Source organism: Haemorhous mexicanus, chromosome 4, assembly GCF_027477595.1.
Source record: "Haemorhous mexicanus isolate bHaeMex1 chromosome 4, bHaeMex1.pri, whole genome shotgun sequence".
NCBI lineage: Eukaryota > Metazoa > Chordata > Aves > Passeriformes > Fringillidae > Haemorhous > Haemorhous mexicanus.
This window is the reverse complement of record NC_082344.1, coordinates 77,700,476-77,727,835: the sequence shown is the minus strand read 5'-3', so window position 1 is coordinate 77,727,835 and position 27,360 is coordinate 77,700,476. Positions and strand designations below refer to the sequence as shown.

General features: G+C 44.5%; 1 protein-coding gene across 1 annotated transcript in view; it reads left to right on the top strand.

Moving 5' to 3' along the window:
* Positions 1–27,360, top strand: part of ATRN (attractin) — a 149,605-nt gene that overhangs the window by 72,087 nt on the left and 50,158 nt on the right. The window contains exons 18-24 of the mRNA XM_059845596.1: positions 1,271–1,504; positions 2,153–2,290; positions 8,272–8,365; positions 9,672–9,724; positions 11,328–11,422; positions 12,307–12,385; positions 12,782–12,939. Coding sequence (XP_059701579.1) covers positions 1,271–1,504; positions 2,153–2,290; positions 8,272–8,365; positions 9,672–9,724; positions 11,328–11,422; positions 12,307–12,385; positions 12,782–12,939 — 851 coding nt within the window. The remainder of the gene's footprint in view (positions 1–1,270; positions 1,505–2,152; positions 2,291–8,271; positions 8,366–9,671; positions 9,725–11,327; positions 11,423–12,306; positions 12,386–12,781; positions 12,940–27,360) is intronic.

Here is a 27,360-nt window from a genome sequence, read left to right as displayed (position 1 = left end):
CCTGTGGGGTGTGCTGGACATCCCTGGGATGGAGGGAACGAGGCCAGGCTGGATGGGGCTTGGAGCACCCTGCTGCAGCCAGAGGCTCCTGCCCATGGCAGGGCATGGAATAGCACGGCCGCTTTCCAGCCCGAAGCATTCTGCAATTGCCTGATTATCAATTCCAGTTTAGGGTTTACACAAGTGTTTTATTCGGAAGTATTGTCTACTTACAGACTGTAGTAGGAACTCCTTCCTCATTTTAAAGAAATTATTTACTTTTATGCCCCTTATAGGTAGATGAGAGCAAACTGCAAAAGCTTCATGGCACTTTGATCTGTTTTCCTTTCAAACTGGGGTAAAAGGGCCTAAAAACTTAAAACAAGTGAAGATGTAGAAATTACTTTATTTATGTTGAATTCTTTAGGAGATGGGTGTGAACAGGGGCATCACAAGTAGCTCAAAATGTTGCAAAATAAGAGATGAAGAAAATCAATATAAGGAGCATGAAAGTATGAACTTCCCATATTGCCAGAGGTCAAAAGTTGGAGGAAGCATCAGGCAGGAGATGAGTAAGCTAAAATAATGGAAAACAAACGTTTTTTTCTTTTTGAAGGCAAATATTGTCTATTTAAACATCAAAATACAAAGCCTGCTTATCTTGCAACACCAAGAATCCAGAAAGTATTTTTCAAGATGGTCTAGGGAAAGAAATAGAAAAAGTTTTAGTATGTAAGGAGTTTGTCACCCCTAAAATCCAATCCCATTAGAGGAAGGAGGGGCTAAAGGGTGGAATTTTATTCTCCTATTTGTATTCTATGCTTTTTGCCTCAGATAAATACTTGAAATAATAGCATGTGATACTGAAATGTGGTAGGAAGAGGCTCCAAGTGACTAAACTGGCTGGTTTTTAGCCTTTGCCTCCAGATGGCTCATTTGATCATCCGATCTATTTTAAATAAATCAGAGATGTTTTTAGAGGTAACATTAACCTCTGGTGTTAGCGGGTGCCGTGTAATGGTTCGAAAAACCTCTGTGTGTGTTGTGCTGTTTTGTAACTCATTGACTATTGGAACCTTTGTTAATAGTTATCTTAGATTCTGGAATAAATTTTCTGATAGGAATGAGCATGTTGCTGTGAATATCAGAATAAATATTTCTAGATTTAATGAGATAAATATTTAGGTGAGATAAAAATATAGTTACTGAATACATTCTGCATTTTTTGCTGCCTGTGTTTGAGATGATGATTTATTCCAGACTTTTGTATCTTGGTTTGTTGTTTTTGTAGCTGAAAACTGCTCAGGCTATTGCACGTGTGCTCAGTGCCTGGAGCAGCCGGGCTGCGGGTGGTGCACGGACCCCAGCAACACCGGCAAGGGCAAGTGCATCGAGGGCTCCTACCGGGGGCCTGTCAAGGTGCCCACCCCATCCACGCCAGGGAAACACAGCCTGGAGCCTGTTCTCAATGTCAGCATGTGTCCTGTGGAGAGCACCTACAACTGGTCCTTTATCCAGTGTCCAGGTAAACGAGCAGCGTTTGATTGTGCAAGGGGAGAGGGTTTTAAGACTATGGTGGTGTCCCGTGTTCCCTCCTGTTAATGGAGGGAGAAGAGGAGCATGGAATATAATTAGGAATTGCACACTTGGAGATGGAAGGAGCTGTGAAGCAGCTGAGCTGCACAGGTTTACTGCATGGAGACATCATTATTTGTTACTTGGGAGAAATTTTTCCTTTCCCTACAAATCTTTACTGAGATTTTAATTTTTAGTTATTGATTTTAAGGCTGTTCTTTGAAAGAAAGGCAGATCTTCCTTTGAAAGTTGTTTTAAGTGTTAATAATGCTTAGGATGATTTTTAACTAATGTTTTTGACACAAAACCAACACTCCCCTCCCCGTTCCTTGTTCCTTAAGTCCATCCCACCAGCAGCTTCCAGTCCAATGTGCACGTAATGTTTTGCAGTTCAGTTTTCCGTGTGTTGCTCTAAATTCCAGTGTTTGATATCCACCAGTCTTTGGGCCCATGTATTGCTAGCAAGAGACAAGAACCTCTCAGAAAGGTGCATGAAATGGTTTCCTTTGTCCTCTGCACAGCGCAGCCTCCTGAGGGTCTCTGTGAGCTGCATTTGAGCCCCAGTACTCAGAGTTTTCCTGTTTGCTGTTCCCCACAGCCTGTCAGTGCAACGGGCACAGCCGGTGTGTGAACGAGAGCGTTTGTGAGAAGTGTGAGAACCTGACCACGGGCAGGCACTGTGAGACCTGCATCTCGGGCTACTACGGGGACCCCACCAACGGGGGCACGTGCCAGCGTAAGTGCTGCCCTGAGCTCCTGCACGGGCTCCTCCGTGCCTTCCACTCCCCGCTCCTTCCTCTGCTGTCTGAACACAAAGTATGTCCTGATAATTCATCCTTTATTTCCTGTGGGCGAGGCTCAGTTCTTGTTTCTTAAAATCAAAGACACTCAAACTGCTGAGTGCAATTACATTCATTGTGCGTAAAGATGGTTTTATAGCCTCCTTTTTAAACTTGGAATGACCACAGTGAAAAATGTCTGTATTTTAGTGTTTGATGATTCTGCTTTTAAAAGAAACTGTGTTGATCCAAATGTCTTAAACAAATTGCTGCTTATCTAAGTTTCACCTTCTATTCCTTTTGGTTAATGTGTTCTGTGTTTATAGTTAAAATTGTCTGCTTCATAAAGGCTTGCAATGTTTCACTGAAGACTTGGCTGGATTTCAGTTAAGAATTAGGAGAGCCCTGTTAAAATTGCATTTAAGTTTGTAAAGTGCTTTGGGAATCTTTGGCACAAAGAACCATTTTCGGCTGTGCAAGATCCAGTTAACAAACTGGGAAAAAGTCTTCCTTGCAAGACCAATGCATGTAATATTGACAAGTATGCATGGAAGACTTGGAGTTTTGACCTGCAACCTTGTGGCATAGTTTTGAACTGCTGTAAATTTTTCAGTGCTGTGGCATGGGGAGACCAGCTGTAAACCAGAGAACAGGTGTGAGAGGTGCAAAAGTGAGGGAAGGTGCTTCTTGCTTCTATGAGATTTAATAATAGAATCATCAAATGGTTTGGGGTGGAAGGGACCTTAAAACTCATCTCATTCCATTCCCCTGCCATGGACAGGGACACCTCCCACTGTCCCAGGCTGCTTCAAGCCTCAGTGTCCAACCTGGCCTGGGACACTGCCAGGGATCCAGGGGCAGCCCCAGCTGCTCTGGGCACCTGTGCCAGGCCCTGCCCACCCTGCCAGGGAACAATTCCTAATTCCCATCCAGCCCTGTCCTCTGGCAGTGGGAAGCCATTCCCTGGCTCCTGTCCCTCTGTCCCTTGTCCCCAGTCCTTCTCCAGCTGTCCTGGAGCCCCTCCAGGCCCTGCCAGGGGCTCTGAGCTCTGCCTGGAGCCTTCCCTTCTCCAGGGGAACATTCCCAGCTCTCCCAGCCTGGCTCCAGAGCAGAGGGGCTCCAGCCCTGCAGCAGCTCCGGGGCCTCCTCTGGGCTCTCTCCAGCAGCTCCACGTCCTCCTGCTGTTGGCCCCAGGGCTGGGGCAGATCTGCAGGTGGGCTCTCACCTGAGGGAGGGGCACAGGGACACAGTCCCCCCTCCCCTGCTGCCCACACTGGGATCAGCCCAGGCACGGGGGGCTCGGGGCTGGGTCATGTCCAGCTCTCACCCAGCAGCACCCCCAGGTCCTTCTCCCCAGGGCTGCTCTCCAGCTGTTCCCCACCCATCCTGTGTTTGTGCTCTGCCTTGCTCCAGCCCCGTGCAGGACCTTGCACTTGGCCATGTGTAACTTCATGAGGTTCACACAGTCCCATGTCTCTGGTCTGTCCAGGCCCCCTTTGGTGATATCCAGGTACTGTTGGAGGCCATCTAGGTGTGTCTGGATGTCCCCCTCCCCTCAGCATGCTGACCCTACCAGTTTGTTGTCACCAGCACACTTGCTGTGAGTTCCTCAGTCCCACTGCCCCTGTCACCAGCAGAGATGGTAAACAGCACTGGCCCCATTGGATTGTGTTAGTGAGTTATAGTGAGGTGGAATGAGACAATTAGATTCGGTGATGGAAAAGGTAGAATAAAAATAACATTGCTCAGTGCAGTGTCAGTACTTCTGTGAAATGAGTGTGGGTGGTTTGTGGCCAGCCTGGAAGAAGGAAGTAGAGGTGATTAGTGAGTGGACATTGAAGACTTTTTATTGCTTCTTCCAAATGTGACGACAGTCCAGTAGAAGGTAGTTGGGTATTAATTTAGGATGTTTACTGGGAGTAGTGCTGACCTTTTGGATGAACATGAGGGTCAGTAGCTGGAGCATGAAGTCCTGTTTCCTCAAGAGGAGGGAGGTGTGGTGATGGTTGAGGCTATGAAGAACTTCCCAATGGACAGATTCGAAGGAGGGGGTGAAAAACTCACAGGGATACAGCTGCCTTCCTTAGAACAAAGGGATATGGAATTCCAACACACAGCACAGCAACAGGGGCTCAAAGGAGAAGCATCCCTGACACTTGATTTCACAAAGTTATCTGCCAGATAAAATACTGCTGATGCTCATAAACTCATTTCAGGTGAAGATACCTTGAAATGCTCTAAAGTTTACTTGAAAGTAATGAATAAATTGAGGCTTAGTTGACTGAGAAAATACAGAATTCTACCCTGAGCTTTCAGTTTTAATCACTGGATCATAACGTGCCTGTTGGTAGGTGTCGCTTTTCCATGGATGTGGAAATGGAGAGTAAGTTTCTTTGGACTCTTGTGCATGAGGATTGTCCCAAAATAGTTTGTTGTTGAGATAATGAATGACAGACTGAAATCATCCAGATGCCTGAAAAAGAAATTAGAGAATGTGTAGAGAGATTGTGGAACAGTGTTCATTCCTTATCTGATGGAGCCAGTAGCTCATGTCAGAAGTGCTTTGCTCTCAAGTGCTTTGGACCCAGGTTTTTAATTTGCTATGATTTAACACTGTTTACTGGGAAGGGGAAAGAATGGTGGAAGCAGGAACCTGGGCAGAAAGACTGAGGTGGATTGGGAAAGGGAAAGCAAGAGCAAATCACTCTATCTGATGCAGCCAGGCTGACTTCTGCCTATTAGTCATTTTTGCTTGGTGCAGACCTTTCCAGACGGGAATTCTTCAGATAAGGATTGGCTGATGGGTAGCAGAGCTAGCTCCTATTTTCTCCCTTCTCTTAGCTGTGGTCCTTCCATCCTTTCCCATTAATAATGTGCTGATTTCACTCTTTTTGTGCATTTGTGAGCAATACTTAGTGCTGCTCTGTTTTTAGAGCCCACGGTCACAGCCATGCTGCAGACTTGTACACTCCAGCCTGACCCACATACAAATATCTGTGTGCTTGCACACTCACTTCCTAGTGTGAGTCCTGGGATCATGGAATGATTTGGGTTGGAAGGGTTCTAATAGACCACCCAGTGCCACCCCTGCCATGGCAGAGACACCTCCCACTGTCCCAGGCTGCTCCAGCCCCAGTGTCCAACCTGGCCTGGGGCACTGCCAGGGATCCAGGGCAGCCCCAGCTGCTCTGGGCACCCTGTGCCAGGGCCTGCCTGCCCTGCCAGGGAACAATTCCTTCCCCATATCCTGTCTAACCCTACCCTCTTTTATTGCAATGCCTTCAGTCCTGCATATCTCTGTAAAAAGTCCCAACACAAGATTATATTACTTGTGTTGAAAATATTTTGTCAAACTGCAGTTATTTCCCTGAAAAAATTGTTTGCATCACTTCATACGCCCTGGTGTTGGCAGAGCTAGGCTGATAATAACTAAATGGCAGGTAAATCACTCCTCAGAGGTTGCTTTTAGGAAGTGTCCAAGTAGAGAAGTATTAATCAGGAAAGGCAGGAAATGCAGCACATCAAATGTAAAAATAGCTGCAAGGTGCTTTCTCTGCATTCACAATTTTTCTGAATTTTCTGGTTAAAGTTTCCCATGAAAATATGCTGGTGGGAGATAAGGAAGTTATTTGCAAGTGAAGGGAAGGCACTGTTATGCCTGAAATCAGATTGCAGCTCTGGCAGTGCTTCCGAACACATCCACACAGCCTTCACTGGTGGCTGGTGAGTTGCTGGTGCCATGGACCTGCCTGCTTCCCTCTCCCAGGGCTCAGGGGGCCCTGCAGGGCAGCTGAAGCATGTGGCATGGAGGAGCAGGGTTGGGCAGGTGACAGATGGTGTTGCCATTGGGAAGCTGGCCCGTCACAAGCACAGAAAGAGCAGTAAGGACCCCCGTGACCATCTCGGGGTGAGCCCCTGACCTCTGGTTTGTGGAGAAGGTAGAAGGAACACCAGCAGGTGGGAGGTGGTTTGTCATCAGACTATTACCACGATTCACAGTCAAAAAGCCATTTCCAGTGCTTGTGGGTTTCTGCTCTGTCCTCTGACTCTCATGGGAAATTGTCCTTCGTAGACTCCAGCAGGCTTGTCTAGAACATTCTATCAATAGTTTGTTTCCAAAGTTTAAAGTTCTCTGAAAAGCCATAAGAAGATGTCTCTGTGCATATTCCAGTTATTTAGTGAATGATCTCCAGTTACAGGCTTGTAGGAAAGTGGATAAATGAATATATTCTGTTGTTTTAAATAGAGATATTTGAGTGTTCAGTCTTCTTGATACGGTAAAGAGCAGAGAGGAAAGAAGAATTATTGTTATTGCTCAAGATGCTGCAATCTGCCTTTAAACAACCTGAGGTTAAAAAATCAAGAGAAATTTCATGTATGTTCATATTGAATATTGATCCAACGTCACTTTGCTTCCCTTGTGCAGAGCATAAGGAAAGAAGTACAAGACATTCTCAATAGTACTAAGACTTATTTTTCTTTAAGTGGCACTAATGAAAAGAGTGTTTCCTTCACAGAATACAATTATTTTGTTGAATTTTCATTCAGTCTTCTCGTTCCAACAATAGGCCTTTTTGCTTCTTCCTATTTTGCTCTGTGTTGCTGCTAGGAAACCACTCATCCACATCTGAGAAGCACAATTAAGTGTCCCTGATATAGTGTAGCTTCCATTATGTGCCAACAGAAAGAAGATATCAAAAGGATTCCTAAAATAAGGTCCAAGGCTGGCAGAGATATTCAGGATGGGGACTTGATGTCTAAGAATTTGCTGGTACATTGATTGGCATGGCTGCTAAATGAGGAGGAATATGTCTTCTTAACAAGGAGGCTCCGGCCTTTAAAGCATCTTGTTCCCAGCAAGCTCAAGGACCATAAACAAGGGATCTTTGCTTTGAGTAGTTTTTTCCTTATATTGTACACTCTGCTGTGCACAGCTCCAGATGGATGCACCTGCATTGGCAGAACGACTCCTAAATGACACCTACATGCCAGAAGTTGTTAAATCCATTCTTGCAGTGATAGTGAACAAGGTGTCAAAGTCAGCTGGCTGTGTAGGCTTTGTTCTCACTTGTTGGTTTGGTTTTGGGGTTTTTGTGAATGTTTCTCCTCTACATCTTTGTAAATAAAGGTCTCAAAGTGCGTCAATATGAGCATTTAGCTTAAATCAGGAGCATTTTTGTGAAGAAAATCTCCTGTATGTCCTCACCGTGCTACCTTGGGTTGGATCTTGAGCAGACTCAGGTGTATGAGGTCTGTTTTGGGCATGCCCCAAACCTGAAGTAATTCAGGGCTGTGCAGGTTTGCTTCAACCACAACTCAATGACATTCAGCACAAAGTTATCCTAAAATATATCGGGGAATGCACCCCAACTAGTCCCAGCATGGACATCAGCATCATCTAGGCATCAGATGTTTTCTGCTGATGCTGTTGATAGTGACATTGTTTCCTCAGTAGGACTGATGAAATATTATTTTTCCCAAGGCCTTTTTATTTATTTCTGGAAAAAGCCCCTGAAGTCCCATGGGCTTTGTTTTATTTTCCCAATTCTTCTTTTAAGAGTTTTGAGTTTTGCTGAAATGTGCTAACAAGCCCAAAATTATTTCAAATATTGTCTTTTCCTTCCTAGTTATGATTTCACCCCTGCTGTCAAACAATAGGAGAGGAAGTTAAATTAATTTTGGAGGCTAAAAAGCTGAGTCTGATGATGGTTTCATACAAAACACCAGTCCTGGGTAGCCTGTGCTTGCTCTGTTTTGACACACAGTTCTATTTTCATCTGCCTTCTGTAGCACAAAGAAAGCAAAGGGCACCAAATGGGTTTTCATCTGCACGTTAATTGTTGATGTATCTCAGTTTGACAACTAAAGGACTTAAATGCTATTGAATTTGTTTCTCTTCTTCATTCAACGTTGCATCTTCTCCCCCTCTGCTCAACAGCTTGCAAGTGCAATGGCCACGCGTCCGTCTGCAACACAAACACAGGGAAATGTTTCTGCACAACCAAGGGAATCAAAGGAGAAGAGTGTCAGCTGTGAGTTCATTTCCCTTTCTTATTTGCAATAAAAAATTGTGCACGTAGCACCATAGACACCCCCCTCCCCCCAGTTTGTAATGGTTGTGTTTATGATGTCTCTGCACATTTCTTCCTCCTGACAGTTGACTGACTGCACTGAGGGTGCAGCCAGCCGTGGGTCCCCTGGGGAATATCATGAACAGGATGATTTCCTGAAGAATTCCAATTTTAAAAACGTTTCAACTGGGAATATCATGCAGAAGGGATGGGTGAAAAAATCCCCATGCCCCAAACTATACATAGAATCACAGAATGGTTTGGGTTCCCATCCCACCCAGGTCCATGGGCAGGGACACCTCCCACTGTCCCAGGTGGATCCAAGCCCCAGTGTCCAGCCTGGCCTTGGGCACTCCAGGGATCCAGGGGCAGCCCCAGCTGCTCTGGGAATTCCAGCCCAGCCCCTGCCCACCCTCCCAGCCAGCAATTCCTTGCCAAGATCCCAGCCCAATCTCCCCTTTTCCAGTGGGAGCCATTCCCTGGCTCCTGTCCCTCTGTCCCTTGTCCCCAGTCCCTCTCCAGCTGTCCTGGAGCCCCTCCAGGCCCTGCCAGGGGCTCTGAGCTCTGCCTGGAGCCTTCCCTTCTCCAGGGGAACATTCCCAGCTCTCCCAGCCTGGCTCCAGAGCAGAGGGGCTCCAGCCCTGCAGCAGCTCCTCTGGGCTCTCTCTGTTTTGCTTTATCCCTCAATAGCTTCTTTTTATCCGGTACATTTCACCTTCCGTGCTCATTTCACCGTCCGTGCTCTCTGATGTTGTTCAGTGGGAGTGTAAATATATCCGAAATGAGCCTCTGACATTCAAGCAGTTTAATGGAGCAGTTTTAGAGCAACAAATTTGCTGGAGGTTTCTCTGTAACATAACAAAAATGCTTTTAGTGTAATGTTAGGGGAAATAATTTAATTCCAAATAATTTCATTGCCAGGTTTATTTTTAAAGCATTGCTCACATGAGTAAACATTTATAGGATAGAACCTGGAATAGCCATAAATGACTAAGCTAATCCAGTTCCATGCATTGTGGAGAGCTAATAAATACCTTCCAAGTGGATGCAGACGTTAATATCCAGAATTTTATATTGCGTTTTTACTGCATATGAGTTGGACTTGCAGACAACATGGAATTTCTTCATCAGCCCAGTCTAGCTCCGACATTCATCTTTAATTGTGTAATGCTCTCAGCACAGGTTGTGTTTTCTGGTATTTAGTGGCCGGGAATAAATAGAACTGCAAAAAAATACCCATTTTTAAAAAAATGTATATTCTTTTTAGGTGTGAAGTTGAAAACAGATATCAGGGAAATCCACTTAAAGGAACGTGTTACTGTGAGTACCCTTAGGATTTTGTTTGGAGATAAAAAATGTGCTTGAAGTTTAAAACAACTTATTTAAAACTTGTTTCAGTTGCCTCAGCATGTGTTTAAAGTATGGGGGATTAAGGAAAGGACTAAAATATAGCTGTTAAAAACCTTCACTTTTCTCAAATACATTGTTTAAAGAGAATGCAAATACTTTTCTTGATAAGGTCCATGTGATGATTGGATCTTTTGAACAATGTTTTGAATGTTTTTAATGTAACTGAGATGAAATCTGGTCTTTTGGAGAGCACTCTAAACTATATTCCTAACAGGTAAAAAACAAAGAGTGCCCTTAGAATTTTTAGAAATGCAAAATACTGTTTATTTTAAATTCTGGTCCAGGTTAGAATGGATTTCAGAATTGCCACATTTCCTCTGAAATGAGCAGTTCGATTCCCATGCAGTTCCAGAAGATCCTTTGCCAAGATTCAGATTACCTAATGGAAACTTTCCAGCTTCTATTTGCAAATATTAGCAATCAGCAGCCTGGCAGGCGTGGAGGGATGGAATCTTAAATTTCATAAAGTCTCCAGTAGAGGTTTTGTCCAGCACAGAAATTATCAACTGGCTGGTTTTGCATTATTTGAATTCTGCTTGTGTGGCCAGACAAGGGCACTGCTGGCTCTTCATGGCATCTCTGTGTAAGAATGACCAAATTCCTTGCTGAAATGGCAGGGGTGTTTAAATGGGCAAAAAGTGGGGAAAGGCAAAGCTTTGCAGCTCTTATGGGGAGAACCTTGTGCTGCCCAGATTCACTCTTGCTTGGTTTCAGTGCCTGTTTCTTTGTGCTTGCTGTGTCTGGCTGGACCCCAGCAGCTTGTCTGACTTGTGTCAGTCCAACGAGGGGTCACTGGAGGCAGTGAGAGAAAAACAGCACCTGGTGTGTCAGTTCCTGGTTATTATTGCTGGGAGTATCTCTGCATGGCTTCAGGAATATGATATGCACAAGTCACAGCAGTGTGCAGTAGTGGAAGGGTACTGAGGTGGGTGAGTGCACCCCACAACTGGCTCTGGCTTAAGCCAGCCTGGGCAGATGGGAGCAGGGAAGGACAGACAGACCAGAGGCTGCTCCTGGCATGCCTGGGTGGCATGTGTCCTAGAGCAGGATGGCAGCTGGGTTCATCACCAACCAGCTGCTCTGTAGAACCTCTCCCAGGAAAATGTGCTGATGTACAGAAACCTGGAATGGGGGGTATTGTCCCCTTCCAAATGGGAATTACACAGCTACTGAACTTTTCTCCTGTTCCCTTTGATCAGAGAGGTATTGCAGGCTGGAAAAGTAAATCTTTTGGCATGTTTTTTACAGTGTATAGGTAGGAATATTGATTTAGATCAAGGCTGGAGGCTGTTGCCTGGCAATTCTAAGCCACCTCTCTTCCTTCTCTAGGCTCAGCTCCCAGAGATTTTGTTCCTTAAGTGGGATCATATGTAGGCTGAAGTAATTTGTAGCTGTGTCGGGATAGTGTTGTGTCCTGGATGTCCAAGAAACCCTTCAGTGACATCATGCCTTCCTTTAGAGAAGTTACTTTATTCCAGGAGAAGGGATAACTGTCTCCCTGCATTCCTTACAGATACTCTCCTCATTGACTATCAGTTCACCTTCAGCCTTTCCCAGGAGGACGATCGCTATTACACAGCAATCAACTTTGTAGCAACACCTGAAGAGGTACATTTTCTATTTTCCCTTTTAACTTTATCCTTTGTCTTCTCTTGGCCCTGGAGGCAAAGAGTTGTTACAGTTCTGTGGGTCTTTAGGTGTAGTCCTGTGGTATGGAAGGTGTGTCCTGCTCCATGAAGCAATCAGAGCTCTTTGACCTTGGCTTGGCTGTGCAGTCCCAGATCATCACAGGAAGATTTCATAAAGAGCCACAGCTGATTCTTACCAGTTGTTGGAACAACCTCTGAGCCATTCCAGTTTTTTTAAAATCACAGACCAGTTTGGGCTGGAAGGGACCTTAAAGCCCATCCTGCTCCAAACCCCCCTGCCATGGCAGGGACACCTCCCACTGTCCCAGGCTGCTCCAGCCCCAGTGTCCAGCCTGGCCTGGGCACTGCCAGGGATCCAGGGGCAGCCCCAGCTGCTCTGGGAATTCCAGCCCAGCCCCTCCCCACCCTGCCAGGGAACAATTCTCAATATCCCATCCAGCCCTGCCCTCTGGCAGTGGAAGCCATTCCCTGGGTCCTGTCCCCAGTCTCTCTCGAGCTCTCCTGGAGCCCTTTCAGGCACTCCTCAGGCACTTCTCTTCTGCAGGCTGAAAAATCCCATCTCCCTTGGCCTGTCTCCAGAGCTGAGATGTTTTGCTTGTTTTCCCCATATCTTGTGTCTGAGTTCTTTTGATATTCTGTACACATGACTCCTTTGTTATGTTTTCCTTGAGGAGGAGAATACTTCTTCCAGAAAATATAGTATGTAGTTTTTAGCTTGATGAATTTTCCTTATGTGAGTAACAAATTTCAAGATGATCTTTTTGTAGCAATGATTTCCTTGGAAACAGTACAGTAAAACTGCTTATCCTAAAAATGGGGTTTCTTTTTTGTTTCTTCCTTTAGCAAAACAGAGACCTGGACATGTTCATCAATGCATCTAAAAACTTCAACCTCAACATTACTTGGTCCACAAGTTTTGCAGGTAAATTGAGGATGATCTGAGTGACTCAGGAGCTTCTTTCATTTAGCAGTTTCTGAAAAAGGCAAATTTAAGTGGGAAAGCTTTGGGACGTTTTGAACCTATGTACTTTTTGCATAGTGTTCTTAAATTATCAGCCTGAGGAGGGAAGTAAAATGTTTAAAAAACCCTATGTTTTCAACTCTAATAGTGTATTTTGTAAACACTGAAAGTGCAAATTTGATTTTTTACAATGCAACCTCTTGGCACACAGTGGTTTTGATAATGCAGTGCAGTTTAAATTAGTTGGTTATGAATGAATAGTCAATTTTTTAAAATTAGAATTTAGAATGGTTTGCCCTTTTGTTTGTTTTCTTAAATACACCTTTAAATATCTTTTCTTGCTACCCCTTACGACAGCTGGCACACAGGCTGGGGAGGAAATTCCAGTTGTTTCCAGAACTAATATAAAAGAATACAAGGACAGTTTCTCCAATGAGAAATTTGATTTCCGCAACAACCCGAACATCACCTTCTTTGTTTATGTCAGCAATTTCACCTGGCCCATAAAAATACAGGTAGGAGCTGCTAATATATGTCAAATTGTTTAAATGTGCTTTTTCTATTTCTCTCAAAACGGTGGCAGTTTGCTGTGCTTGGAGGAGTCCAAGCTGAACCAGGCTGGTGTCATCCCAGAGCAGGCAGAGTCTGATGTTCCTGGGTAAGAGGAAGAGGGTGTGAGGAATCTTCTGATGTTGCCTCAGCCCAGGGGATCTGAAGATGTGCTGTGAAATAGACACACTCATTTATTAACAGGGTTGTGTTTGACGAGGTGTCTGACTTCAAATGGGCAGATCTTCATGTTGTAGAAAAAGACTGATAAAGCTAAAAAAGGAAGCCTGGAAAGAGCAGACAGAGGAAATGCTTTAGTAGCTCTTTAGTGCCTGTACTCCAAAGGCCCAGCTCAAGGGCCACCCCCTTTCTCCTGCTGCTGCTCAGGCTGGTGGCCCGTGCAGGACGAGCAGCTCATCCTTGCCCTTTATTCAGGGCAGGTGCTTGGCAGGCAGGGCCTGGGGCACCAGGCTGGCCGTGGGGATGAAGTGGTGCAGGAGGAGCAGTGGTGGAGCTTGGTGGTGATAAAATCAGACAAAAATCACTTTCTGACTGGTCCTAAAATCAGACAGAATCACTCTGTGACTGCAGTCATGGATCCTGCAGCTGCTGAGGTAGCTCACAATTCAGAGCAGCCTCAGCTGCCTTTCTTGCAGTGGGCTGGTCAAGTATCAGCTGCCTGTGTGCTCAGAGTGATGGTGGTGTTTGAAGGACAAAACCCTTGGAGGTCTGGAGTGGAGATCATGGAAGGGTTTGGTTTGGAAGGGGCTTTAAAGGTGCCATAGGCAGGGACAGCTTTGGCCAGCCCAGCTTGCTCCAGCCCTGTCCAACCTCCAATAATTACAGGGATGGGGCAGCCACAGAGCTCAACTAAAGCTTGGCATATTTGAATTCTGCCTTATTGAAGAAACTTGGTCAAATATGGGAACCCAAATCCTTCCACCTTCACCCTTGTTCATGTGATTGTTTTGTGAAAGCTGATATTTCACATTAATGCACTTGGTGTTTCAAAATTACTGGTCAGGCAAACTCACTCTCTCAACAAAAATAATGCACAGGATAATATTGAGCAAGAAAATGAGATAATAGTGGACAGGATAATATTGAGCAAGAAAATGAGATCCACCTGGAAAAAAGGTCCTTAAGCTATAGTGATATTTTTCCTGAATTTTAAAAAAATATTAGGAATACTTGTGAAATGTTCTTATCACCTTTTCCTAAAGATACTGGGTTTTAATTACTTGGGAAACTTTGTCTTGTTGATTGAAGACTGAAGATTTGGCAGGTTGGCTTTGGACTCTTTTTAATATCACTTACAGTTGGTAATTGGTTTGCAGCTGGACAGTTTTTATGTCATAAACTGATAAAGTCTCAGTTTATTTTCAAGTCCTGATTTTTAAATATGGAGGAGTTGAGCTGCAATGTAAAAATCTTTGTCATTGGAAACTCAAGTAGCAAATCCCAAACCTCCTCACTTTCATGTAAGTGCTACTTGTCATGGGGAAGTAGCATCTGTGTACAAAGGTGAGCACTTATGCAATGATTTATTTAAATATTTGAGCTTCTCTTTCATCAAATTCATCATTGCAGGAGTCAGGAAAAAAAGTAATTTTTTTTTTAACCTTATGGTTAATTTTGATTGATACTTGATTTTCCATAATCAGTGCTGGGCTGTACCTTACCCTGATTTATTTACTTGTTATTTATTGCTGCAGAACTGTGTGTTAGGGATACAGCTGAATGGTTTTTCTCTTACCTCTCCTTACAGCATCCCCTCTTCCCTTCCCCTCTTGGTTTCCTTTACTTGTATGGTTGAAACATCTCTTGCTGCTTAGTTTTCATTTGCTGAGCAATGGCACAGCTTGACTTCTGGCAGTTCTTATTTTATCTCTCTGCTTCTTGCTGGCTTTAAAGACATTGCTAATGAATCCTTTCCTCTCCTTAGTACAAATTCTCTCTAATTGATCCTCATGTCCCTTTGAAGGTTAGCTCTGAGGATACAGCTTTCCAATAGTTTTGCATCTTCGACCTGAGAGAAATATTTAGATGGCAGCTTTCCCATTCCTGATCTCCTTACCCACTTGATTTTACTGTTTGATTTCATTTCTCATAGTTAAAGAGTGAACTTTGATTCTCTTACAACACTTAACCTCTCTTTATCCTTAATTTAATGTGAATGTGCTTGTATGCACTCAATCCAAGTTAATGTTTTATCACCAGCTCTTCTTAATATCTTTATTACTTGCCAAAACAAAGTCTAAAATAGCATCAGCTCTTATTCATTGAGACACAGCTTTTGTGAAGAAGTCTGGCAAGGACCAGCAATCTGTGGTCCATAGGATTTCTGTTAGTTTCCTCTTCAGTGCATAGCTGAAAACCAGGGCTCACCATGTCCTTCCAGGTCTTGTGCAATCTGCTGTGAGGGATTGACCTTCCCTCAGCTGCAATCTGTGTCCTTACCTGTCCTTTCCATACCTCAGTTTTCTTCATTTGTCTGAAGTCGTGGCTCCTGTAGTTTGTGTTTGATATGATAAAATAGAAGTGAAATCATTTTACAGGTCTGTGGGACAGAGATTTTTTTGGACAAATGCCCAGAGAAGCTGTGGCTGCCCCATTCCTGGAAGTGTTGCAGGCCAGGTTGGATGAGGCTTGGAGCACCCTGGTCTAGTGGGAAGTGTCCCTGCCCATGTCAGGGGAGTGGATTGAGATGAGCTTTAAGATCCCTTCCAACTCACCTCATTCTCTGATTCTGTGATTTTTAAGACTTCCTGGCCATCAGTCCTTGACTCATCCCATGTTACATTCTTCTCAGGAATAGTTTCCTTCTATTATAATTTCCTGTACTTTCCTTCTCTCGTTTGTTTTTCAAGGGGTTCATCCCTGATTTCCCTGCAGAAAAGTTCCTGTGCTGTTGGGATCAGTCCTTCAGGGCAGACTGGCTCATTAATTAAAACTCCATGTTGCAGTATGGGCAGGGTGCAAACTGTTCTCTTATCTTCTAGCTTGTCTCCTCCAGTATTCCTCATTGCACCTCCACTATTAAACTGTCACACAGTGACAGAACATGTTTCAATTTCCTTTGGAAATTACACTGATTTTAATAGAGTATGTCGAAGTCAGGAAAACTCTGCTCTTGCCAAGCTGCTGGAAATTATTCTGTCCTCATGTATGTGCATCACCTGGCAGCTCATGCGTGTGTTTGGGCTGCTCCTGGGCAGTGCAGCATGCCCAAATCATATTTTAGGGGTTTATTCTTTGTTTGACTATCATAGTAAACTGTCATTGTGCATACATTCACTTGTCCTGGCTTATTTTCCATTTCAATTTCAATACAACAGACGTATTTAAACACGAGTGTTTATTTATATACAAAATCTTGCAACAGAAAACTTTATAAATGTAGATTTTACTGCAAAACAATTCTAAATCCACCTTATTTTGTTTTTCTAAGTATTGCAGACTTTATCTTGAAGTCCTTGACTGAAATCTGTCTCTTATGTATTCTCTCTCCTTGCCTGTTAGGATCTGCACTTGGAAAGTGTAAGTGCTCCTTTGTGTAAGAAATGGCTGTGTCCCTGCCAATGCTGAGTTCTGGCTCTTCTTTCCCTGTCTTGCTCCACCTCTTTTCAAACCACTTCAGTTCCTTTATTTTTTTAAAGTATATTAGTTTAGGATGTCTTTCCCTGCCTGGTTAATGACTTAAAATGATTATTCAGTGAAAGAACTCACACAAGCAGAAAGCCTTCGAAGTACAGCAATCTTCTTCCTAATTGCTCCATTCTGAGCAGCTCCAAGCACAAAGGAGTTCACTTAAAGCCTTACTTTGCCAAGCTTTCCTGAAAATCCCGGTAAGGTCTTGTCAACAGTTTCTGGATATTTCCATTCTCTGCTTTCTGAGCTCATCTTTGCTGCAAGTGTTGGACACACGGAATTTTGAAGCATTTAGCAAACCCCAGCTGTTCACCTTCCTCTCCTCAGCCTGGTTCTAAACATTCCCTGTCTTCCCCCAAACTGGGAGTGCACCTTTTAGGAAAGGACATTAATGGGGGTTGAAGGATGGAGATTTTTTTTCACTTATGCAAATGAAATAGTCATCTTTTCCCCACTATTCTTCCTCTTTGCCTAATCTTCATCATGAGTTTGCTTTGTTATTCTTTCCAAACTTAGCTCAGAGTAGAAGAGAGACATTGGCTGTAAATAATCTGCTGTACAACAGCACAGTAAGAAGCAAAGGAATTCAGGGCAGAAACTTCCAGGGGAGTTCTCTTTGTGGGTTTCAATCCATGCAAAGTCAGCTCACCCTAAGGTGAAACTTAGTTCTGGAGCTGACAAGTAGTTAATGGTGAGAATTTGAGATTCTCTTAGATACCTGTGTAAATGTCAGCAGGCTTTAACACTGTTTAAACTTGTATGTATTTACCTGGGGCCCAGTCCAATGAGTGAATTCCTCTCCAGAGTGTACAGGAGGGTGAGAATTCGATCTGCTAATGCAGGAAACTCTCCCCTGGCTGTAAGATTTCTGCTTCATCTCAATTTACTGCTGATGGTGTTTGCTACCACTCACTAAATAGAAATTGGTGGTTTAGTCTTGTTTCATACCTAAACTATTGTTTATATTCACTAACATTCTGTCCCATTTGATATTTGATTTTTTTTCCTCTCAGATTCCAAGCATCTTAGCATCTTGCATTGATCTCTACATTGTGAGAATGTGTAAGACATTTAGGAGCTGATTAAGGCAAAACCAGTTTGTAATTGTATCATTAAGTGGCAATTGCCTCCCGTCTTTCCTTTGTGTTGGTTGAAGGATTTTGATTTGAACACGCTGAAATGTTAATTATGAACCAAATGCTTCAAGAAACAAAAAGAGGTGAAGGAATTTTGCAGCCCTTGCATACAAAATGTGCCATTTGCAAAATCTCGTTGGGCATTCACTATATATCATTTTCTTGGCAATTCATTGTCGTGTTGGGCTTCAAAAAGTGCCACTGTGACTACACAGCATTGCTGCATGTGCAGGGTGGTGGAGGCTGCAGCAGCATTGCATAGCTCCCACTGTTTGAAGTGTGTTTGAGAACCAGTGGCAAACATTCAACTCACTGAAATTGTTGCCTTCCACTCAGATTTCATAAAGTCTGTAATGGAGAAATAGCTAAAATTGTCTCTGCTGTCTTCAATTTTAGTATCCCAAACTTTCTTCTGGTTTCCTCTACTTGATTTATTTCAGGATGATCTATCTATATAGTCTCCTTTATATCTTTATCCCTTTTTACTCAGATAGTTCATGGAACAAACAGGTTTGGAGGGACCTGAAAGACAATCTGTGGATTGTTTAGCTCAGTCACATGTGTGTTGTCATAGTTATTCTGCTCCAGAGATGCTGTTTACCCTGACAGGAAGGTCCTGGTGAGCCCACTCTGAATGCTGCATTGCTCTCTGGTTCCTCTGCTGAAAGGGTGAGTGGTGAGCTGCAAGGTGAAACAATTCATGGCCCTTCAGTGGATGGCAGCTGGCACAGGAGGTGTCAGGAGGGCAAGTGCAGAAACTGTCACTCATGGGAGATGTGGAAACTGGGGACAGGCTCAAATGTGGTGTAATTAAAGCAGAATTTGGTCTGTGGTGCTTTCTTTTGGCAGTGATCCAGGTGACTGCTACAGGTGACTGTGTTTGGACTGGCACACGGAATCCTGGAATCACAGATGGGTTTGGATAGGAAGGGACCTTAAAGACCATCTCATTGAAACCCCTGTCATGGGCAGGGGCACCTTCCACTATCCCAGGGTCATCCAAACCCCATCCCACCTTGCCTGGAACAATTCCAGGGATGGGGCAATCACAACTTCTCAGGCCAACCTGTGCCATGGCCTCACAGGGAAGAATTTCAAATCCCATCTAACCCTTCCCTCTGGCAGTGGAAGCCATTCCCCCTTGTCCTGGAACTCCAGGCCCTTGTCCCCAGTCCCTCTCCAGCTCTCCTGGAGCCCCTTTAGGCTCTGGGAGGGGGTATAAGGTTATCCCAGAGCCTTTTCTTTGCAGGCTGAATATTCCCAGCTCTCCCAGCCTAGCTCCACAGGAGAAATCCAGGTGTCACATCTGCAGCTGCTCTGTACAGATCCATTGCAGGTGCAGTCCCCAGGAATGAGATGTCAGCCATTAGCTGAGGTGCTCTTTAATGAACCCTTCCTTCGGGCCCTCCCTCTCTGCCTTCTGTTGCTTTTCTTAAATTCCCATTGCCAGGATGACTGCATCCAACCTTGGGAGGAAAATGCTCATTTTAGTGCTCCAGTGAAGAGCTGCAGTGCTGCATGAAGTGAGATTTCTGACAGATGTGGGAGGACAGCTGTGCTCCCGTTAAACCTCTGGGGACTGCCACTTTCTTGGATTCAGGTGCCTTGAATATTAGACCTGGGACTACTGATTTTTTTTAAGACCTTTTCTTCTATCCTGAGCTGTTTTAAGGGAGTAGCTGAAGCTCTGTTCTTTCACGGGCATCAGAAGACTTCTCTGCCTCCCTCTGCAGCCCAGGGGTTTCCCAAAGGATTGTGTGATAGTGACTAATTGCCTCCTTTGTCCTGGGAACAGTTCCCACTGGTTCCCAGTGCTACGCTGAAATTGTCTGTAGGGATGTAGGAGAGCAAACTCCCTGCACATCTGTTGGCTCAGCAGAGCTGGCAGTGATGTTGGAAATGGGTCTTTTCCCTAGCCCGGAGCTATTTCCTGTCTGGCTTGTAGGCAGAGTTCAGGTGGAGCCACCTGGTGTCAGCTGCCTTTCGAGTCAGATGAATTTCACACTAAGCTGAGATTCTGCTGAGGAATGGCTCTTGTTTTTCCTTATGCTGAATGTGGCTATTCAAGTTGGAAATATTAGCCCATATTTTGCAAACTGCCAGGAATTACATTTTTAAGAAGACTCCACAATCCTCAAAGCACTCAGTCTGATCTTTTTCATCATTTATTTCAATGTTTCATTGGTGTTGTGTCCTCCAGTACGTAAATACTAAAACCTGAAATTCTCATTGTTCAAAGGAAGGCTCCTTCATTAAAGCAGTTTTGATTTGCAATTCTTCTTGTAATGCTCTTCCCCATCAACCTGCTAGTTTCATTTGCAACATTACCCCTAAAACAGGTGGTCTGCATCAGCAAGAATCTTAATATCAGTTTCAATTAAGCTTTAATTTTATTTTCCATTCATGTTTAGTGTAGTTCAGGAAGCATTTATTTTCCTCCAGAGCTAAATGATGGATGACAGCCAAGGAAAGCTTTGGGGTTCCCTTAGCTCCTGCCAGGTGAGGAAGGGCCCAAAATAGAGCTGGAGGAACAGCAGATCTCACATATTCCTTTCATTTTAGGCTTTCCACCTCTTTAGGTGGCATGATCATTGCCAGCAGTGATGCTCTCTGCCTTTCCCTCTTTGAGGTTTACAGCCTGACTAAAAGGCTTTGAGAATCCATGGAAAAAGAGAGAGTGAAGAAACCATCCACAGGTAAAAAGCAGGGCCAGAACTGTCTCTAATGCCTTGATTCCTCTCTGGAAAGGAGCATTAGGTATTTGATAACCCCTGAGGACTGGACATGGCCCGTGGAGATTTCCAGTCTTTCTCTAAATTAGTGTCATTCTCAAACCAAAAGCAACAGGTTCATCGAATGAAAGCTCTCCATGAGGGCAAAGGAGGAGTATCTTTGTTGGCCACAGAGAATAAAGCACATTCAGATAGGTAGGGATTGCTTTGATAAAATAATTATGTAGGCTTGAAATCGCAGTGAGCTTGCTATCTGGACAGCTTTCCTGCCAGGTCCTCATGTGCCTCGTGCATATTTAACAAGAAAGAGATGTAAGTGCAGAGATAAAACCATCCTCAACTCTCTGGGACCCTTTATTCCAAAAATGTTATTTTTTTCTGTTGCTTCTGAAAGCATTGTAATGCCAATGTTGTTTGCTAATGATGTCCCTTGCCTTTGCTTAGCTGTAACTGCAGGTGCTTTTGAGCCTCTCTCCCTGCATCTCTCTTGCCATGTGAGAGGTTTTCTTGAAACCCAACAATGAAACATAAATCAATTTGTTAATCTGATGAAATTTGCTGTTGAATGTAATTACTTTTGGAGGCATGCAATTACATGCTGATTTTTCAGAACAGGCAAACTGACATCTTCTACTGTAGGATGGAAAGATTTAAAACAGAATAGTTAAATGGTCCTTTAAAACATGAAACAGCTGCTGGTGTTTTATCTGCTCCTTCCGCCTTATTTTTGGCATCAACTGATGACATTTTTCTCCTTTTAGAAGTTGTTCCCTTTTCGATTAAGTAATATTTTTGTTAGCACCTTCTAAAATCCTTTAAAAGGAGGATTTCTCTCACAGGCAGTTAACCCTTGGCAGGAGGTGGTGCCACTTCAGTCCTTTTTGCAGGAGGTTGCAGCATGAACAATCCTGATAATTGTTCATGCCAGACTTTTCCCAGGCTCTGTGTTGGGACGGGGATGTGGATTTTTACTGGAGATTCATGGAATGGTTTGGGTTGGAAGGGAGATGAAGGATGATCTCATTCCACCCCTGCCATGGCAGGGACACCTTCCCCTGTCCCAGGTGCTCCCAGCCCTGTCCAGCCTGGCCTTGGGCACTGCCAGGGATCCAGGGGCAGCCCCAGCTGCTCTGGGCACCTGTGCCAGGGCCTGCCTGCCCTGCCAGGGAGCAATTCCTCATTGCCAAGATCCCATCCAGCCCTGCCCTCTGGCAGTGGGATTCCCTGGCTCCTGTCCCTGCAGGCCTTGTCCCCAGTCCCTCTCCAGCTCTCCTGGAGCCCCTCCAGGCCCTGCAAGGGGCAATGAATGAAGTCTTGGGGTTTTATATCTGCAGCTTGGGATTTCTTGGGATTAACTGTAGTGATTCACATAACTTTTGTGAGGTTTATTGTAATACCTTTCTACAGCACTGGAAGACACTTTGAATGCCTGTTGCAAACTTCAGCTGCATAAATAAGAAAAGTTATAGGATACCAGAGAGACACAGTCTGCAATTCAGATTTAATAATACCAGGAGCATTTCTTGGGTTGTGTTTTATTGAGATCTGACAGTGACATATATATTGATTGCCTTAATTTTAAGGAAGCTGATTTTTTTCTCTCTTTTTGAAAGCGGGGCTGGAAAATACAAAAAAAAATTGCAGAATTAATTTTCTATGGAAGCTAAGTCTGAATCAGGCATTAATTTCTTCTGGGTGAGGCCAGTGCTGGTTGCTTGAAGTTGCTGTATTTCTACGATGAATAACTCTTGAAAACACCATAACCCACCAGAGAACATAAATATAGACCCCAAATTCAAATATATTTCAGAAAATGAGTGCTGTGGGCCATTGCTGAGCAGCTAAAAGAGCGAGATACTTTTCTTTATACAAAAGCTTATTTTAAGCATCAGAAGAGTGAGCAGAGTTCATGAAGGAGAGAAATGCATATTGGCAGTAAAATAGAAGAAGCCACCCACTGAAATGTGACAGTGGATTCAGCCTGGCTAAACCACGAGGGATAGTATATGCAGAGCTACGAGAGGGTGTGTCCTGGTTATGGCAAATTTGGGAGAAAACCTCCAAAGGGGTCTCTCCACAGATTCAAGCAGCACTTCCCAAGCTGGCTCAGGAAAAGATTTCCTTGGAGAAAAGTGGAAAAAACTGTTTATTTAACAGGCAAAGCATTCACCAGCACAAAAAATGGACAATATTGAACAATAACACCTCTCACCGTTCTGCAGAGATGACAGACTCAGAAGGTCCCCCGTGGGGCTGCAGCTTGGCTCACTCAGTCTGTGCTCAGTCTGTGCTCAGTCTGTGCTCAGTCTGTGCTCAGTCTGTGCTCAGTCTGTGCTCAGTCTGTGCTCAGTCTGTGCTCAGTCTGTGCTCAGTCTGTGCTCAGTCTGTGCTCAGTCTGTGCTCAGTCTGTGCTCAGTCTGTGCTCAGTCTGTGCTCAGTCTGTGCTCAGTCTGTGCTCAGTCTGTGCTCAGTCTGTGCTCAGTCTGTGCTCAGTCCGTGCTCAGTCCGTGATCAGTCCGTGATCAGTCTCTGCTCAGTCTCTGCTCAGTCTCTGCTCAGTCTCTGCTCAGTCTGTGCTCAGTCTGTGCTCAGTCTGTGCTCAGTCTGTGCTCAGTCCGTGATCAGTCCGTGATCAGTCTCTGCTCAGTCTCTGCTCAGTCTCTGCTCAGTCTCTGCTCAGTCTCTGCTCAGTCTCTGCTCAGTCTCTGCTCAGTCTCTGCTCAGTCTCTGCTCAGTCTCTGCTCAGTCTCTGCTCAGTCTCTGCTCAGTCTCTGCTCAGTCTGTGATCAGTCCCTGCTCAGTCCCTGCTCAGTCCCTGCTCAGTCCCTGCTCAGTCCCTGCTCAGTCTCTGCTCAGCCCCTCCTGTGCTGGAAATGCTGCTGCCCAGGCTCGCCAGGTGGGCACAGGTGGGAGCTGCTGGTGCTCTGCTGGGTGTTCAGTCCAGAGCAGGTTTAAACAGGTCCAAAGAAAGAATAAAACCACAGTCCAGGGAACTTCTGTGCCTCAGCTAGCTAAAACTAACAAAAGCAGAGGAGAGCTCTGTCCCGCTGTCTGTCCATCCGCAGACAGCAGTCCAGGAGCAGGACTGTGGAGGAGTGAGTGCAGTGTCTGCAAACAAACTGCTGCTTCTTCTCTCCCCCTCTGCTCTCAGAACCAGCCTGAAAGGTGCAGAACTTATTTCTGGGCTAAACAGACCAGTGGGGATGTGAGCATCATAAAGTCACCCCAGGACAGGGTGACAAACCCAAATGCCTGTGGCTGGTTTAGCTCCCAAACACGGAGCCAGAGACAGCAGCACTCCACTGGCAGCTCTCAGCTGACTGTGGGGCTTCTTTTGGGGAAAAAAATGTCACTGGAATGTCCTGAAATATTTTTCACTCACTTTTTTCCCCTGACTTTGTATTACTAAGATTTTGAGTAGCTTTACTGTATTGGCAAATGTTGCTCCCAGCAATGTTGGCAAGCAAGAGCAGGGTCAGGGCAGGGTAGTACTGTCACAGTCCTGTACAGGAATAAATTTCTGGTGTGACTGGGGATTTCATAGGGTTTTTTTTTCTTAAATTGGCTCTCTCTTGAATTATTTTTTTAAGTTATAGGTGTCATGTATAATTACTTCTTTAACCAGTCTGTTTTGCATGCAAGATTACCACCATCCACCTTCCCACACCTGGACCAAAAATATCAATAAATTACATTAATATGTTGACTGGGGATTGAAGTAAATTCCATCAATTGATTTGTCACTTCAGTCTTTTACTGGGAATTTCTTCATGACAAAAAGGTGAATTATGTGTTCTAGAAATCTTTTAGTGATAGATGGTGACTACCTGGCCTTTTTAATGCAAACCTGAGAGCTTATAGAGAAGCTGTTCATTCTGCACCACCCAGCACGGTTATTTTTTTCACATTAAGATTTCTTGAACACCAAATCATAGCCAAGGCTCTCAACAGAAAAACCTATGATGAATGAAGCAGTCCAGCCCTATGGTTCTGATTTCACGGCTCTTTAAAACTGATCCTGATGTTATGTGGTTTGTTTAAATTAAATTTGGGGGGTCTTAATTACTGCCAGTTCAGGTCGTGATGTGATGTTTGAGATGACTTGTGGCTTCATTGTTGTGTAATAATGTGACAATGTTGTCATTCAAAGGTGTTTTAATTTGATTATTTATATAAATACCTATTTCTTTTGGGGCTGGAATGAGATAACCTTTAAAAGCCATTCTTTGATTCTATATGCAATATGTATAAATATATATACACTTACTGTGCTACTTTGTTTTATTGACAATGAGATTCCTGCAGCTGACATGTTACAGGATGTTTTGCTACCAGTTGATAAACATGTTAAATTTCTTATCCAATATGATCCTTGGAACTCAGCCTCCTTGGGAAGGAGACAGAGCTTGTTTTCCCCATTAACACTACTGCAACCCTCAGCTCTGTCTTGCATTTTTCTCCCCGTTTTGTCTGGTCAGAAACGATGCAAGACAGCAGGTTCTGCCTGTTTCCATCTGTCAGCTATATTGAACCCTTAAAAAAGAAACTTGCAAATATTGGTTTGGCTGTTTCATACTTTTTATTCTTGATTCCCCTGCTCTTTAGGAAAACAACTTTTATTCCTTTTAAGCTCAGTAGACTATAAAGCTCATTTTTACTGGACTTCAAGGGTCTGAGTGAGAGTTTGAGCTGTTATGTGCTAAAGTTTTCATTTTCTCCATGCTGAACCTCTCATGCAGTAGTCAGCGTGCACGCAGACGGTGTCAGAGCTCTGCTGGGCATGGGACCAGGAAAGGGATCCCTCCTTCCCAAATGCCACGGGATCCTTCCTAAGTTGAATGAGATCCTTCCCAAGTGCAATGGGATCCTTCCCTCCCAAGTGCCACATGTACATGGCCGTTAAATTCCTTCAGGGAGGCGTGCTCCATCACTGCCCTGGGCAGCTGTGCCACAGCTGGGCAGCCCTTTCCATGAGCAATGTCCCCAGTGCCCACCCTGAGCTCCCCTGGGGCCGTTCCCTCTGCTCCTGTCCCTGTTCCCTGGAGCAGAGCCCGATCCCCCCGGCTGTCCCCTCCTGGCAGGAGCTGTGCAGAGCCACAAGGGCCCCCTGAGCCTCCTCTGCTCCAGGCTGAGCCCCTGCCCAGCTCCTCAGGGATTCTCCAGCCCCTTCCCAGCTCCCTCAGGGATTCTCCAGCCCCTTCCCAACTCTGTTCCTGCCCTGGCCACTCTCCAGCCCCTCAGGGTCTTTTGTCTTGTAAATGGCCTGAAAGAAGAACTGAGAAGATCAGAGAATTCAGAAGAATTCTGAATGAGGATTCAGAAGAATTGAGTTTTTTCTGGCCCTTGCCTTCTCTTTCTTGGGGCATGTTTCTGTCATGTGGAGGTGTGTAGGGTCTGAGCTGAGTTTGCTGTTTCAATTATGGGACTTCCCAGAATTTTATTTCCTAGTGCACTTTAAATTTAGATGTGCATCACAATTCAGCTGCTGGCTGTTTATTGAACAAATACTTCTCATTTGTCAGATTTGTGTGATAATTTCTGGGATGCTGTGAAATTTGGGACCACATCCTAAGTGCTATTTTTAATTTAGAGACAGTCGTGCCTGTGTTCACTGTGCACAACATGAGAGAGTTCACATGGGAAGACACAACACATATAATTGGCATTTCTGAGCCAACTGCTGACTGCAGCCAATTAGCTGAGAAGTGACAATTTGTGACTACTGCAGGAAGGCAGCACAGTATTGGAATGTAAATCGATTTTCATCTCAGAATAAGTTCAGAAGTGAAGCTGGTTTTATATTTGCAGGGTAGTGAGTATTTGTGCCATAAAGCTCAATGGCTCAGTTAATATTGCAGCAGGTGAGGAGTAAGTCATTAATCTCTTTCATCCTTCACACAGGAGCAGAGTGACTCGGAGTAGTAGGTGTGAAAATCAAATTTGAGTGAGGATTAAATTTTTGCTTGTTGTAGAATGCAAATGTGAGCATGGGAACCTCTTCAGCTGCACCACGTTCTCTGGTTTGGAGAAAGGTGGATTTGGTGGGTGAGCTGTTCAGTAGATGAGGAACGGGTCCAGAGGAGGCCGTGGAGGTGCTCCAAGGGCTGGAGCTTCTCTGCTCTGGAAACAGAATGAGAGCTGGGGGTGTTCAGCCTGGGGAAGAGAAGGCTCAAGGGAGAGCTCAGAGCACCTTCCAGTGGTGCTTCTGATGTCCACACCAAAGCATCAGGTGCTTTACAAACTCTCTGGGGTCTCCCACCTCCAAATCATGCTCCACTTCAACTTGTTGTGAGTCAGAGTTTTTCAAGTTACAGTTAACTCTTTTTAAGATCCTTTTTTCTCTGAAACCTAAGGTTTAACTTTCCATCTAGAGACTCTTTCCCTGTGGATCAGGTTAAATTTTCTACCTAACCTCCAAATTTGGGTGGAGTTTTGCTGTTCATTTAAAGCAGAGGTCCATGGTGCCTCTGCAAGAGAATGTCCTTCTGCTTCTGTGGTGTGATCGGGTTAGGGATTCACCCAAAAGCTGTTGGATGGGGCTTGGAGCACCCTGGTCTGGTGGGAGGTGGGAGTGGAATGAGATGGCTTTAAGGTCCCTTCCAACCCAGCCCATTTTGAGATGCTGGAGCATCAGCTGGAGGCCAGGTGAGGTGTCCCAGGGCAGCTGCAATGGCTTTTACCCTCTTTAGTCAACAAATGGAGCTTCCAGTGCATCTGTGAAACCAGGGGCAAGGATGCACCATGGAAATTTAAACTAACTAAATTTAGGGGCCTACAAATAGATGTCTTTGTGTGCCTCAGTGTTTACAGTTCTATTATGGACCTGGTCAGGTAATAATTTTTTGTTATTTATTATTAGGCACCTGCC